The sequence below is a fragment of the Mesoplodon bidens genome (assembly GCF_964165515.1).
Source record: "Mesoplodon bidens genome assembly, chromosome: 2".
NCBI classification, from domain to species: Eukaryota; Metazoa; Chordata; class Mammalia; order Artiodactyla; family Ziphiidae; genus Mesoplodon; species Mesoplodon bidens.
Genome location: NC_138177.1, coordinates 177,565,412 through 177,581,094, shown reverse-complemented (window position 1 = coordinate 177,581,094; position 15,683 = coordinate 177,565,412). Strand labels below are relative to the sequence as shown.

Below are 15,683 nucleotides of genomic sequence, written 5' to 3'. Positions count from 1 at the left end.
GGCAGCAGGTTGTTGGTTTCTGCACCCTGACATACCTTCTTATGTTAGCAGGTCTCCATCTTTTCTCATGTTCGTACACTTTTACTCTTTGTGTTTTGATTTCCAGATTAATAGGTAAGTTTATGCTGAATAAATGGTAAATACAGAATATTATGCTTGGAGTTTTCATCCATTTATTTTTTAAATTGGGGTGGTTGATTCTCTACTTTTCTTAATTCTTACATTAAAGGGAAGAGGAAGGAAAAAGCAGACATATACTTTGCATCTTCTCTTTTTTCATCTGCAGATGACTCCAAGAGCAAGAGTGGGGACGGGTCAGCATCTGAAGAGACTCAGTTTAGTGATGACGAGTATAAGACCCCTCTTGCCACACCTCCTAACACCCCACCTCCCGAGACAAGCAGCAGTAACAGGGAGAAAACACCTCCATTTTCTGGAGTTGAATTCAGTGAAGAGCAGCTTCAAGCACATTTAATGAGCACGAAGATGTACGAGAGGTACTCGCTGTCCTTTCTGGACCTCCAGATCATGGTTGGACGAGTGAAGGACAACTGGAAGCACGTCCAGGATATTGATGTGGGGCCAACGCATGTGGTCGAGAAATTCAATGTTCACCTACAGTTAGAGCGCCGATTGATTTATACTTCAGATCCCAAGTACCCCGGAGCCGTGCTATCAGGCAACCTACCAGACCTAAAGATCCACATCAATGAAGATAAAATATCTGCTCTAAAGAATTGCTTTGCTCTCCTGACCACCCCAGAAATGAAGACTTTTGACACTCAGATTAAAGAGAAGATTTTTCCCCAAGGGGGACAGCAGGGAAGTTTGCAAGACTCAGTGATGAATTTAACCCAGAGCATCGTGATGTTGGAGCAGCATACCCGGGAGGTTCTGGTGGAGTCACAGCTCCTCCTGGCTGAATTTAAAGTGAACTGTATGCAGCTTGGTGTTGAGAGCAATGGCCGGTACATTTCTGTGCTCAAGGTATTTGGTACCAATGCTCACTTTGTGAAGAGGCCTTATGATGCTGAAGTCTCCCTCACTGTTCATGGTTTGCTGCTGGTGGACACCATGCAGACATATGGTGCTGATTTTGACCTTTTGATGGCCTCTCATAAGAACTTGAGCTTTGATATCCCAACAGGAAGCCTCCGGGATAGCAGAGCCCAGTCTCCTGTCTCTGGATCCAACGTGGCCCACCTCACTAATGCTGCCACACTGAACGACCCATCAGCCACTGGTGTTTCTCTTGACAGAATTCTCACCAAAGAACAAGAGTCCCTCATAAAACTGGAGTATCAGTTTGTGAGTTCAGAGTGCCCATCAATGAATTTGGACAGCACTCTTCAGGTGATTTCATTACAGGTGAATAATTTGGATATCATCCTAAATCCAGAGACAATTGTGGAGCTGATTGGTTTTCTTCAAAAATCCTTTCCCAAGGAAAAAGATGATTTGAGTCCTCAACCTTTAAAGACTGATTTTGAAAGAAGCTTTAGGGAACAAGGAACTTACCAATCTACATATGAACAAAACACCGAGGTTGCAGTGGAAATCCACAGACTTAACCTGCTGCTCCTTCGGACAGTGGGAATGGCAAATGGAGAGAAATATGGCAGAAAAATTGCAACAGCAAGTATAGGTGGCACCAAAGTTAACGTCTCCATGGGCAGCACATTTGACATGAACGGTTCTCTTGGCTGTTTGCAGCTTATGGATTTGACACAGGAGAATGTTAAGAACCAATATGTTGTCAGCATTGGGAGTTCCATAGGCTATGAAAATATCATCAGTGATATTGGCTACTTTGAATCTGTATTTGTCAGAATGGAAGATGCAGCCCTCACTGAAGCTCTGAGTTTCACCTTTGTTGAGAAATTTAAGCAGGAATGTTTTCTCAACCTCAAGATGGCTTCCTTGCATTACAACCACTCCGCTAAATTTTTGAAGGAGTTGACATTGTCCATGGATGAGCTGGAAGAAAATTTTCGAAATATGCTGAAAATCGCAGCCACCAAAGTCACCACAGTCCTAGCCACCAAGACGGCCGAGTACAGCGAGATGGTATCACTCTTTGAAACTCCAAGGAAGGCCCGGGAATCCTTTATCTTAGAAGAAAATGAAACATATGGGTTTGGCCTAGGTGCATCTCATTCCGACACTGTAAAGCTAATCTTGAACATAGACATTGAATCACCAGTTGTTTCTATCCCTCGGAAGCCTGGGAGTCCTGAGTTGTTGGTAGGACACTTGGGACGGATATTCATCCAGAATTTTGTGGCAGGAGATGATGAATCCAGAAGTGACCGTCTGCAAGTGGAAATCAAAGACATTAAATTGTATTCTTTGAATTGCACCCAGTTGGCAGGCAGAGAGGGTCCTGGGCCTGAAGTGAGCCGGGCGTTTTGCCCTCCTTCTGGGTCTGCCAGTGCCAATAGTCAGGAGGAAGCTCATTTCACCCGACATGATTTCTTTGAATCTTTGCATAGAGGTCAAGGTGAGGAGTGTGTATCTTTTGTCTCATTTTATTTGAAGATTCCAAATCCAGCTCATGTAGATATTACTTGGCTTAAAATAACTACAGAAACCTTTCTTTTTGAATTATCCCCAGTTAATATTTACGAAATCAAAATAGAATTTTAATAGAATGCTTCATATTAGGTTGGTATGTTTGCAGCTTTTTCCATTGATTACCATATTTGGCAAAATAAGATTTTTTTTTTTAAGTGGACGCCTTGGGTGAGTGTTCATTCACAGGGATTCAGTGGGTGGATTCTGTTAGAGTATTATGTAATTTGGTCAAATGCATCTGATGTTTTTCATTCCTAAGCTGTAGATCTTTCCTAGTTAAATATTGTAGTCTAAGGCAGCTGGAGGGATTGACAGAAATAGAATATGAAACTTAGTCTCTGGATGTTACGTTCTTCTTTGAGTATCCTGCCATCTTCTGTAATGGTTTGGTCCAGGGTTCTAGGAATAAAATGCCAGTTTGTGTTCTCCATCTGATCTGCTAAATCTGAACAATTCAATCTATTAGTCTTGGCATCCACAGAAATCAGGTAAGCCCTAGATGGCCTTATTGATTGGTGAAGAAATTAATGCCTTTGGGAACGTCTCTTGTGGTTCTCAGCGGTGTTCACTGATTGATTTACATACTTACCAAAAGATTGCTTTCTCTGCTTGGGTTAGCAGTTGTTTACTTAGAACCTTACATTGTCTGTGATTCTGACTGAGGTCCAATAAGAGGGATCAATCTAAAGCTGGACATGGATGAGCAATTTGGTTTGGAAAATGCCAGCTTGGGAGGTTAAGAGAAGCTTAACATGGACCCTGGCCTGGGTTAATGTTCACTGCACCATATTTTGAAGCCACCAAGTGGAGCATGTCATGAAAATAACTGTTACTTTTTGTGTATAAATTTATCTTATACCTCTGCTTGCTATGAGTTTTGGTCTTGGGATAATTACCAAAGTTTGTACTCAGTCATAGACCCTAGGTGCCAGGCTAACCTGCCCTCCTGGTCTAGGAGCAACTCCTGGGCTTGGTTCTATACACTCTCTACTTAATCAGCAGTAACGCAGTAAATATGAATGTTTCCAGGCTGTTATTTCCTCTCTCTTATGCCAGCTTTTCACATCCTGAACAACACGACCATTCAGTTTAAGCTGGAGAAGATCCCTATAGAGAGAGAATCTGAATTGACTTTCTCCCTTAGTCCAGATGACCTGGGAACTTCTAGCATCATGAAGATCGAAGGAAAATTTGTCAATCCGGTGCAGGTAAACACGTTATTGATTTTTATGTCAGGACAGTTGAAGTTATGTAATTGTTTTACATTTATATTATATACGTATGTTATATTTATATTTTGTATATATAAAATGTTGGAAGGAAAATATATAAATTCAAAGAGATATTATTCATATTATTGTCAGTAACTTCTTCCAATGAACCATGGAATCCTTTTATCATGTCCTTCTATCACTGGGGACTCAGTCTTGTTAGCCTTCTTTGTGTGGAGGAGGGGCGAATTATATAGAGGAAGAGGGCAAATCCTTAATTCCATTGCCATTAAGAAACGAGGAAAATTATTGCTTAAAAAGTCAGAGTCTTCTCTTTCCCAGAAGGATATAATTCTTGTCACACTTCTGACATACTTGGCCCAGCCTGTAAAACAATCTGATTATACGAGCTGTTGACAGATCCTTTCAAGGGAGAATTAGTCTTGCCCCTCATTGAAATGAAATGGTCTGGGGCTGCGTGTGTGTGTGTGTGTGTGTGTGTATGTACATCTGTCATCCTTTTTCCGTCGAAAGTGTCATTTTTCCTGCTTTCACAGGCATGAGAGCAAAAAGCATAACATTATAAAACAGCAAGGACAGGCAGGATCTTAGGACAGTGGACCCTGGCCTGGGGCAGTATTTGGTCACTAGTCTGTCTGGCAGTTGCTCTGGAGTAACCCAGGAGTGCTGTTAACAGAACATACATACTTTTTTGACATCAGTGGTTCCTGGATATGGGTCTCTGGGTGAGAGAACTTTCCCCAAAGCTTTTCCTTTTTGGCTTCTAGGGTTTTTCCTTTTTCTCTTAAACTTTTGCCTCATCATTGGTGGTTACTTAGGATGAATTTTTCAGCTTAAATATAGCACATAATGTGAATTCTGTTGGATTATATTGACTTATTATTCTTATGGTTACCATCGACTTACTGTTGTTTTTGATGAAAATCTTAAAAAATTATTTTAAATCTTTAAATTATGTAATAATTTATTTAGTAATTTAAATAATTAAAAAATATTTTATTATGAAAGATTTTAAAAATAGACAAAAATAGAATTGTCTAATAAACCTCATATACCCATCACTCAGATTCAGCAGTTACCAAGATTTTGCCACATGTGTCTCGTCCATTCTTTTTTTCCTTTGGGGAAATATTTTAAGGCAAATCCCAGACCTCATGCCATTTTTAACCCTATATATTTGGAATGTATCACTGCAAACTATGTGCATTTAAAAAAATAACTATAATGGTATTATCATGCCTTACAAAATTAATGAAGATTCCTTGGTGTCATCTGAATTTTAATCCATTTTCAGATTTCAGAGACATTTTCGATTGTTTCAAAAATGTCTTTTCACTTTTGGTTTGTTTGAATCAGGATCCAGACGAGGTCTGTACATTGCATTTGGATGGTACAACTTGTGGGTCTCTATTCATTTAGTTTCCCTCTCATTTTTTCCCCCCATGACATAATTTTGTTGGGAAAACTAGGTCAGTTGTCCTGCGCAATGTCCCACAGTCTGGATTTGGCTGTTAGTTTGTGGTGTCACTGAACTAGTCCCCCCTATTTTCTGTAAATTGTAAGTTAACTCTGCAGGTTTAACTGGATTCAGGCTTTTTTTTTTTTTTTTGGCCAGAACACTTCAAAGGTGATGCAGTATACTTTATGTTATATTATATCAGGAGGCACATAATGTCTGATTGACATCAGTGATGCCAAAACTGTTGCTTGTGTTCAGGTGGCAGGAACCTGATCCCTCCATTGTAAAATTCCCTGTCAGTCACTCGTGTAAGGTCTTATTCCACTGATAACTGTGGTGGGATACGTTATTTATTTAGGGGTTACAAAATGATCACCTTCTAATTCTATTTTTTCTATATCTGTTTGGAATGCCTCTGTTAAAGAAATTGTCCTTAAGTAAATAAAAAACTTCCCTGAAAACAGTTTTATTAAGAAAGTGTAATTAAAAACAAAGTAAGGGAGTAACAAGTAATCATGGATCTTCATCATTATCATTATTATCATTAAAAAGTACTGTTTGATCAACTGTACTAAACTTAGGTTGTTATACTAATTGGTGATGATCAGCGAGTTTTAGAACCATGAGTCTTGTTTCTCAATCCTAAGGTATGACCACGTTAGACTTTTGGCAGTATTCCCTTCAATTTTTGAGGTTGTTTTTTGGGGTTAGAAAGAGTGTTTTGCTGATGCAGGCCTACAGTTAATAGCACTTATTGAATATTTATTGTGTGTAGATTATTCTGTGAGGTACTTGGGAGGGCCTTGTGAATAGATATGGGTCACAGAGAGGTAAGGACAGAAAAGAAACAAAAGAGATAGTCCTTGCTATCACCTAAGTTAAAACTTCTCGGGGAAAGCCATAAAACATCTGTGGGCAGTGCACATGAGTGCAGTTGATGGCAGTAGCAGAATAACTGAAGTTTTCTCTTCGAATACAGGTGGTGTTAGCAAAGCACGTATATGAGCAGGTTTTACACACTCTGGACAACCTCGTGTACAGTGAAGACCTGAATAAGCTTCCAGTCAGTGCCACCGCCTCACCTTGCCCTAACTCTCCTCTGCCTTCCCTCGGTCCCTGTGGAGAACCTTCCGTTGAAAGGAAGGAGAACGGATTGTTCAGCCACTGCAGCCTTTCTAACTCTTCTCAAAAGTCCTTGTCTTTTAAGGAAGTCAGATCTTTTACCCAGATTCAAGCCAACTTCTGTATATCAGAGCTTCAAGTTCAGCTAAGTGGAGATCTGACTTTGGGGGCGCAAGGTCTTGTGAGCTTAAAATTTCAGGATTTTGAGGTGGAATTCAGTAAAGACCATCCTCAGACTTTATCCATTCAGATTGCCCTGCGCTCTCTGCTGATGGAAGACTTACTGGAGAAAAATCCAGATTCCAAATATAAGAACCTGATGGTGTCTCGGGGAGCCCCTAAGCCATCTAGTTTAGCACAAAAAGAGTATCTCTCTCAGTCTTGCCCTTCTGTGTCCAACGTGGAGTATCCAGATATGCCTCGGTCTCTCCCTTCCCACATGGAAGAAGCTCCTAATGTCTTTCAGCTGTATCAGAGACCCATTTCAGCCTCCCGGAAGAAGCAAAAGGAAGTCCAAGACAAGGACTGTCCCTTGACCCCACCTCCTTCTCCAACAGTAGAGGAGCCCAAGATACTTGCTGGAAGGAGTAAATTTGATGATTCCTTGGTCCATATCAATATATTCTTGGTGGATAAGAAGCATCCAGAATTCTCTTCCAGTTATAATCGAGTTAACCGGAGCATTGATGTTGATTTTAACTGCTTGGATGTGCTGATCACACTGCAGACCTGGGTCATGATACTAGATTTTTTTGGAATTGGCTCCACTGCAGACAACCATGCAGTGAAGGTGCCGCCTGAGGACATTCTACAAAACGTGAAGTCGGAGTCAAGCGCTTTAATAGAGTCTGAACTTCAGGATCCAGTTAACACCAAACTGGATCTCAAGGTATCAGTCCTCTTTGGCTCCCATAGGTTCTAAGAATGAACGTGGGCTTTTTTACTTAAATGCTGTCATTGTACATTTACTCTAGAAAATTCTTATTGGCAGGGGAACTATATGGTCTTCTGGATGTCTGTTACAAAAGGGTAGACATTCGTATTTTTTTTTTTTTTTTTTATTTATTTATTTATGGCTGTGTTGGGTCTTTGTTTCTGTGCGAAGGCTTTCTCTAGTTGTGGCAAGCGGGGGCCACTCTTCATTGCGGTGCACGGGCCTCTCACTATTGCGGCCTCTCTTGTGCGGAGCACAGGCTCCAGACACGCAGGCTCAGTAATTGTGGCTCACGGGCCTAGTTGCTCCGCGGCATGTGGGATCTTCCCAGACCAGGGCTCGAACCCATGTCCCCTGCATTGGCAGGCAGATTCTCAACCACTGCGCCACCAGGGAAGCCCGACATTCGTATTTTAGAAAAGGTTTTAGCATTAATCCCATCTGGAGGCAGGGGCAATAAATGGTTTCAGTAACTTCTTGTCTTTCCTTTGGGCTGTATAGTTCATTGGAATTACTTAGCTTCTCTAAGCCTCCGTTTCCTCATCTTCCATCATCTCACTGTGATAACTAAATGAGGGAATTACGTAAAGCACCTGGCAACATGTCCACTACATAGTAGCTACTTTAAAATGTGCCTATTGTCATCATCTCCCTCTCACTCAGAACATTACTGGCTTTTATTGAGAGCAACAGTACAGGTGTTAAAAATGAAGTCTCGAATGTCAGATTTGCCTGGATTTGAATCCTGGCATTTTTGTTGTAACCATACAGCTGTGTGGCTGGGGAAAAATTATTTAGCCTCTTTCTCCTTCAGGTTTTTCATCAATAAACGTAGGGTGTTTAATGGTGCCTATGTCATTGGGTTGTGAGGATTCAATGAGATGATGTAGGTAAGGCCCTCCTCATGTGTGGGGCAGAAATGATCATTCAGTGAATGGTACTTCCCCCCACCTTTTCCTCCCATGCAGTTGTCTTGTAGAAACTGGGTTAGTGTCCCCTAGAGTGTCCCGCATTCTGGATTTGTCTCTTTGTGTCCTTGTGGTACCATTTGACTTCTTTTATCCTCTAATTTTAGAAATGGAAGTTAGCTCTAGAGACTTGGTCAGGTTCAGGTTCGACTTTCTGGTGAGCGCCCTTCAGAGGTGGTGCCGAATGCTTCCTGCTGAGTTACACCGGGAGGTCTGCAACATCTGGTGGTCCCACTTTTAGTGACTCTAAGATCCATGCTAAGAGTGGGCTCAGGTGGTGATAGCTGGATTCCTCCAAGCAGAGCATTTTTAGGCCCATTACATACGTTATTTTGGTGATTAAGCGGCTAGAGGTGTTTCTACTTCCCCCTTCGTGATGGTCTCATTCCCTCGAGCTCCTTCTGTTGTCCATGTCTAAAAGCTACTGCAAGGGGACCTCTGTGGTGCTGGAGTGGCCCCCCAGGGTCATTGCTCCATCTGTAATAATTCCCGCCTTTTTTCTCTGCCTTCCCCTACACGTGATTTTTCTCCTTCCTTTCCTTCTATTATTTTCTTTCTTTTTCCATTTTTTCCCATTCATCAGACATGTACCGAGCACCTACTTTGTGGTAGGCATGAAAGATAAAGGGGTGAGTACCGCTGGGCTCTGCCACTCGGGAGCAGAGTGTGTGAGTGGGGGTTTGATCTGTTCTCCGTCCCCTCTTCTCTCCTTCCTTCTCTTCAATCAGGGCCTCACCCCAGTGATAACACTCAGAGGTACCTGCCTCAATAAATCATAGACATAGAGTCCTTTTTGTGGTTAAAATGACAGTATTACAATACAGTATTTCTTTGTTTCAGAGAATGCTGTTCCCAAGACAGAGGATTTTGGTTTTCTTCTATTTATAGTTGTCTCTGGGAAAGAAAATCTTGGATTGTAGTTCCTAAGTGAAGTCCCAGTTGGTCACCACGGGCTTCTATTAAATACTTGTCCGAAGATGTTAAACATTAAGTGTATTTATCATTTTGCTTTGACAGATTTCTTAGGGTGGACTTTACTTAATGGATCTGTGTGAGTGATTACAGAATAGTGCGATGTTAGAGATGAATGCAAAAAGGGGAAAATTGTTTTATAATGTAAAACATTTCACTAACAAAGAATAGACAAGGCCAAAACCCCCCACAAAAACCTGAAAACCAAAAATACCAAGAAACAACAACAACAAAAAAGAAAAAAAGACAAAAGAAAAAAAAAATTGAAGAAAACAGAAAAGAATAGATGAGGCAGCCATAGAGAAGACACCACAGAACCTGGGTTTTAGATTGCCCAGTCGTGTTCCTTTCCTATCAGCTCTCTCCTCTTATTATGGTTTGGCTGACTAAGAAAAGCTGAAATGAAGATGGCATCAGTAAAATAAAAGCTTTATCTTCAAATTTCCCGAGACTTGCAGCATCTTTCTCGATGCTGTTTGCCCGAAAGTTGCCTTTTTTCTCCTCAGTAATATTTGCCTTGCTTTACCTCCTGTGTTCTTAGGTTCATTCACTGTCTCTCGTGCTGAATAAGACCATCAGTGAGCTTGCTAAAGCAAATGTGTCCAAATTAGTGGCACACCTGGAAATGATTGGTAAGTGGGGAAAATCAGACTTGCAAAATCCGGGAAGAGTTTGAACATCCTGCTTACAAATCTAACTGTCCTCACTGGCTAAGGTGTGGCTCAGTGGCTTCGTTGTGGTTACTAGCCTGGCCATGATTTGTGGTGGTGGTGCCCCAATACTGGTCTGTGGATCAGAATCATCTGGGTAGCTCGTTAGAAATGCACGTGTCGGCACAACTCCTTCCCCATCCCAGGAATCTGATTCTTTAGGTTGGGATGGGGTCCTGACATCTATCTGTGTTTTAAACAGACTATCTGGGTGACTATGTAATTTCTTTGTCTAAAATTAGGACATTTTTGAGAGTGAAAGGGGGCATTATTCATAATTACAGCTGGGGAACAGGCATATAACAGGGCCGTCTCTGGGAAACCAGGGCACGTGTTCAGTCTGTTGCCATGCATAGGGAGAGCCACCAATAGGGGGTGGTTTAGGGCAGGGGGATATTGTAGCAAAGCTGGCATTCTTTCTAATGGGACTCCATAGGTTGAAATTCCTAGTAGCACACAAGAGAGGAACTATATCGAGTTCTAAATCAGAGGGATCTACAGTGTGCATAAAATACCACTCCTTTTTTAAGCAACTGGTAATGAAATAAGGAAGATTACAAAGCTCCAGTGTTGATTCTGTAGTAAAATAAGAATGTCTTTTGGGGACGGGATGAACTAAAATTGAGGTTTCATGCCTGGTATAAATTAATTTATAAAAGGTTCCTGGAAGAGATGGGTCTTTAGAATTGGGAGAAGCTTGTGTATTTTTGTTCGAGGACATTAGGGGTCAAAAATAAGTATGTGTCTTCAGTTCATTGGGCGCAGAACTAGCCTGACAAATATATACACCTCAGTCATTGTTCTGTAATGCTAATTATGATGATAAAGTTTGTTTCACAGAAGGAGCAGTTCAGAATATTCCTTTTCAGTATCCACACCACGTTAAGAATGATTCATATGGGTTTGTGCCCCAGGTGTACATTTCAACATTTCTTCTTTCTTTTACCCACCTTCCAGGGGCTTTACTTGTGTAATGTCAGAGTAGTTTCAAATCTGTGTCTCTAGTGTCTGTCTCATTAATTTTGCCTTTTAATTAAATCACACTAAAACCCATTTTTTAATGCTCGATTAACATATCTCTGACACTTCCTCCTTTATTCTTTTTTTTTTTTTTTTTTTTTTTTGTGGTATGTGGGCCTCTCACTGTTGTGGCCTCTCCCGTTGCGGAGCACAGGCTCCAGACGCGCAGGCTCAGTGGCCATGGCTCATGGGCCCAGCCGCTCCGCGGCATGTGGGATCTTCCCGGACTGGGGCACGAACCCACGTCCCCTGCATTGGCAGGCGGACTCTGAACCACTGCGCCACCAGGGAAGCCCCTCCTTTATTCTTTTGTCCGTAGTACAAAATAGACCTTATGATATTTCACTAATTCTAATTAGTGGTCTGATCTTGGAAGAGATCACATTTTAATCTGTATTTGTAAATGTTTTATCCTTTAAATTGTGTATGCTTTTAATTTTTTTCCCCTTGTAAGTGTTAAAGTGTGATGCTGCAGTATTATTTCAGTCCCTTTGGACTTCTGCATTGAGACTATTTGCAATAGTACATAAAATATTTTTCTGGGTGTATAGGAATATGAAAATTTTCTTTTGACATTTTGTTTTATTAAATGGTGTAAAGTCTGAAGCATGTGTGTATCAATTTTTGTTTCAGGCAAATTTAAGGTGTGTGACAGAAAAAAGATACATAAGAATGTGTTCTAATTTTTAACATTCCTAGAAGGAGACCTGGCCTTACAGGGAAGCATTGGGAGCCTGTCTCTGAGTGACCTTACATCCCATGGAGAGTTCTATAGAGAACGGTTCACTACAAGTGGGGAAGAAGCACTCATCTTTCAGACTTTCAAGTAAAAATACCGATCTTTTCTCACTTAACATTTTGTCATAATTGCTTGTTGTTTCAAATTCTTGTCAGCTAAACAATGAAGAAAAGTTTTAAAAAATCGTAACATCTTACATAAAATTGATTTGATCTAGTTATGGGGAATCTTGATTTATATTAAAATGGATCTGCATTGAAGTGGACTACTCAGGCTTAATAAATAGATGGGGTATGATTGAAATAATTGTGATTATTATTACAGTCTGGTTTCACACCAACTTGTTATGTGACTTTGAGCAAGTCACTTAATCTCCATGCATCAGTTTTTCTATTGAAATATTGAGGGGACTATGTTGGATCAGTTTCCATCTAGCTCTGAATATTCTGGAATGATATCAGCCTGAGAAAGTTGTTGAAGATACGGGTTTTAAATTACTTTACGCATTTTTCCCAGTACAAACACGATCTATATTGAATTTTAGAACTTAGAAGGCATTTTTAGCCTATGTAGTTATTAAAGAATGGTTTTCTCAGAAAGCAGAAAGATTAAAAGGCTGGTTTTTCAACCTCTCAGGGAGCTGTTAGAAAATATAGGTATCCAGTTCTGCCCCCAAATATTCTGGTCTGTGGTAGTATTCCTTTTTTTTTAAACTTGCCAAAGTGATTTAAAAAAATTTTTTGGCCACGCCGCACAGCATGTGGGATCTTAATTCCCTGACCAGGGATCAAACCCGCTCCCCCTGCGTTGGAAGCACGGAGTCTTAACCACGGGACCACCAGGGAAGTCCTGCCAGAGTGATTTCATTGTTCAACCAGAGTTGAGAAAAATGGTCCCTAAAGATGTCTGAGAACTTTTTCTTACCTTTCCAGAGGAAGTATATCATACTGTTCTGAAAATTTAGATTGATTTGTTTGCACTGTTATCTACCACAGTGGCATGGTCTCTAATAAATGAGATAATTAATGTAAAGCTCTTAACTCTCTGCCTGACACAAAATAGGTGCTCACCTAATACGAGTTCGTTTCCCCAGTGACGGTGTCCTGTATAATAATTTATTGTTATGGCATCATGTTCCATTAAATTTAAAACCATTTGTAAAAGTTTTCTAATTTATCTGTGAATGTAGATGCTAAAACTCTTTAGCTTGCATTTCACTGAAGTAAAAAGAAGACTTCTTTTAGCTTCCAGAAGACAGATTGCCCCAGAAACTTTGGTTCTATTGCCTAATTTTCTTTACCAATTGTTTTGTGGTCTTATTTTTATTACCTTTCAAGCCCATATTGTCACAGTCTTTGCTAGAAGAGTGAGCAGGAATAGTCACTTTTCCTTAAAGGCAGGGAAAAAGAGCCTCAGGGGAAAGGTCTGAACCACAGGTGGCTTCTGAGTGAGTTCTGGAGTCATGAGCGGGTTCAGCGCCCGGAGCTGTCCCCCTGTTCGTAGCCCTGGCCATCACGCCAGGCTTTTATTTAACATGCTCAACACATGGCGGGAGCTTAGAAAGGAAGTAATTATTGGAGTTTGCTTTCTGAAACTTGATTGGTGGATTTCCATTTTAATAAAGCTGTTTTCTAGGGAAACCCCTAAGTCAGCCCAAGTTTTCTTCAAATACTAATTTGCATCTTGCTGCTGTCTGACTCACATTTTTGCCCTTCCTCCTAGATACGGCCGGCCCGACCCGCTGCTCCGGAGGGAGTACGACATTCGAGTGAGCCTCCAGATGGCCTCCGTGCAGTATGTGCACACCCAGCGCTTCCAGGCGGAGGTGGTGGCCTTCATCCAGCACTTCACTCAGCTGCAGGACGTGTTAGGGCGCCAGCGAGCTGCTATTGAGGGGCAGACGGTAGGTAGTGTCATTGATCCAAGATGCTTTTCCAGTTTGACTGATCAGTAGAACTTTTAAATCTCTAGAGGTAAATCTGGAAAATTTCACTGAAAAAGGTGAAGGTAATTAGGTAATCTTAAGCTTACTACTGTCTTCCAGGCAGTTGATTATCTACAGAAATCTTACTGTAATCGGAGAGCTTATATTCCTTATTCATCATATCGTGTTTTAATTTCCTTTAAAGTTTCGCTTTAGCTTGCTCTAAAAAAGATAAACAAAGTTTATGGATAACACTTACGACTTCAGGTCCCTTTTAGAACTTCAGTGGGGTTACTTCTCCTGGAAAGTGGTCCCAAAGAACATATCTATTATATTATAGAAAGAGGATTTTTTTCAAATATAGTTCTCCAACTTCTTAGTTCATGGCTCCCTTTAATGTCTTGGAATTTTTTCCGTGATACATCCTAGACCAAAAGAAACACCTAATGGTCTTTCCATTTCCAAAGTAATGAAGTCTAAACAACTTAATAAGTATATATGTCCAACAGCTTAGTAGCTGTTAGAAAAAAAAACACGTAAGTGAAAAATGAGATTTTTATTTCATTTTTAAATAACCGTAATTCCTTCCTAGTAGGATGTATGTGCCTCTTGGGCACTGAACAGTTTCTCACACTTGGAATCAGGTTGAACATCACAGCCCTCATTTCCTTTTCCACATTTATTTTCTCATGGTACTTGCTTTTTATAGCAGCAACTGCTTAAGACCCAGCTTTGCAAAGGTGTGACATCATTGAAAGGAATGTAGCATGATCTAACACTGAGTGTAAACCATCTCAAGTTAGTAGTTTGTGCAGTGTCTAACAGGTGATGTGTTTCCCTCAAAGATTTAAAATGTCCTGGCAGGGCACCTGTGAGTGTGAGAGCCTCCTGTGGTGTCTTGTCACACAGGTTGGGAACCACAGAAAACAATTACAATGTAGTTCTTTGTAAAACTTGTTATTTATTTATTTTTAAGCTTTATTAGGTAAAAGATTAAAATTTAAGTCTTTACAGTGGCAACACTTAAAAATTTTATGTTTTAGTTTAAATTAAAATTTTTTGAATATGTTGTATATTGTTTTAGTACAGAATCAAAGTAAAAAAGGACACTTGGAGAAAAGTCTCTTTCTCAATTACTTTTCCTCAGCCACCCAATTTCTGTCCTTGGCAACAACCAATGTTACTGGTTTCCTGTGTATGTTATAGAGAAGGTATTTGTTTTTAAATATAAAAGTACAATCAAATTATAGGGAATCTGGAAAAAATAACAGTTTTCTAGCACCATAGGTATGTTTTATGTTCATCTTTTTTCCCTATACATGTTTCCATGGTTATAATTACGGAGTATGTAACCTTTTTTTCTCTCTTTAGAAACTTAAAAAAAACAATTTAGTATTTGATACATATAAAGAATATCTGTAGCATATATATAAATTACGAAGTGTGATAATAGAAGGAACGTCTATGAACCCACCACCAAAATAAAAATTAAAACATTACTAAGACTTGCATGTGGTCCTTGCCTATCTCATTCTTTTAATGCCTCAGGTAACCCCTCTCCTGATTTTTGGGTCGACTAGTCCCTTTAAAATTAAAAGAAAACTTTGTATACAGTATCTTTTGTTTTGCTTGTTTGACCTTTATAAAAAGGGCATTAAATTTGCTTGTGTCCGTTTGCTAATTGTCTCCCAGCCCTAATTCCTGCATCCTGGTAGCCACTGGCCAACTTGCTATTACAACAGAATACAGCCATGTTCATTCGTTTCCTTATTGTCTGTGGATGCTTTTATAGTTTTCTTGATTTGCTCCAGTATCTTATGGATTTTGTATCTATGCCCCTGAGGGATATTAGTTTGTTGTTTTCTTTTCTTAAAAAGGAAAGAATGCCTTTTTTCTGGTTTTGGTAACTGGTCAGTGCTGTCCTTGTAGTATGAATTGGGAAGTGTTCCCTATTCTATTTTCAGAATAGTTTGTGTAGAATTGACATTATTTCTTCCTTTATATATTCTGGATATAAGACTTTTGATAT

General features: G+C 40.1%; 1 protein-coding gene across 4 annotated transcripts in view; it reads left to right on the top strand.

Annotated features, from left to right (window-relative positions):
• Nucleotides 1–15,683, top strand: part of VPS13D (vacuolar protein sorting 13 homolog D) — a 246,601-nt gene that overhangs the window by 34,190 nt on the left and 196,728 nt on the right. For all 4 annotated transcript variants that reach the window (XM_081226396.1, XM_081226395.1, XM_081226398.1 and 1 more), the window contains 6 exons: nucleotides 287–2,500; nucleotides 3,631–3,782; nucleotides 6,245–7,276; nucleotides 9,803–9,893; nucleotides 11,691–11,817; nucleotides 13,453–13,633. In XM_081226396.1, the coding sequence (XP_081082522.1) occupies nucleotides 287–2,500; nucleotides 3,631–3,782; nucleotides 6,245–7,276; nucleotides 9,803–9,893; nucleotides 11,691–11,817; nucleotides 13,453–13,633 (3,797 nt within the window). The remainder of the gene's footprint in view (nucleotides 1–286; nucleotides 2,501–3,630; nucleotides 3,783–6,244; nucleotides 7,277–9,802; nucleotides 9,894–11,690; nucleotides 11,818–13,452; nucleotides 13,634–15,683) is intronic.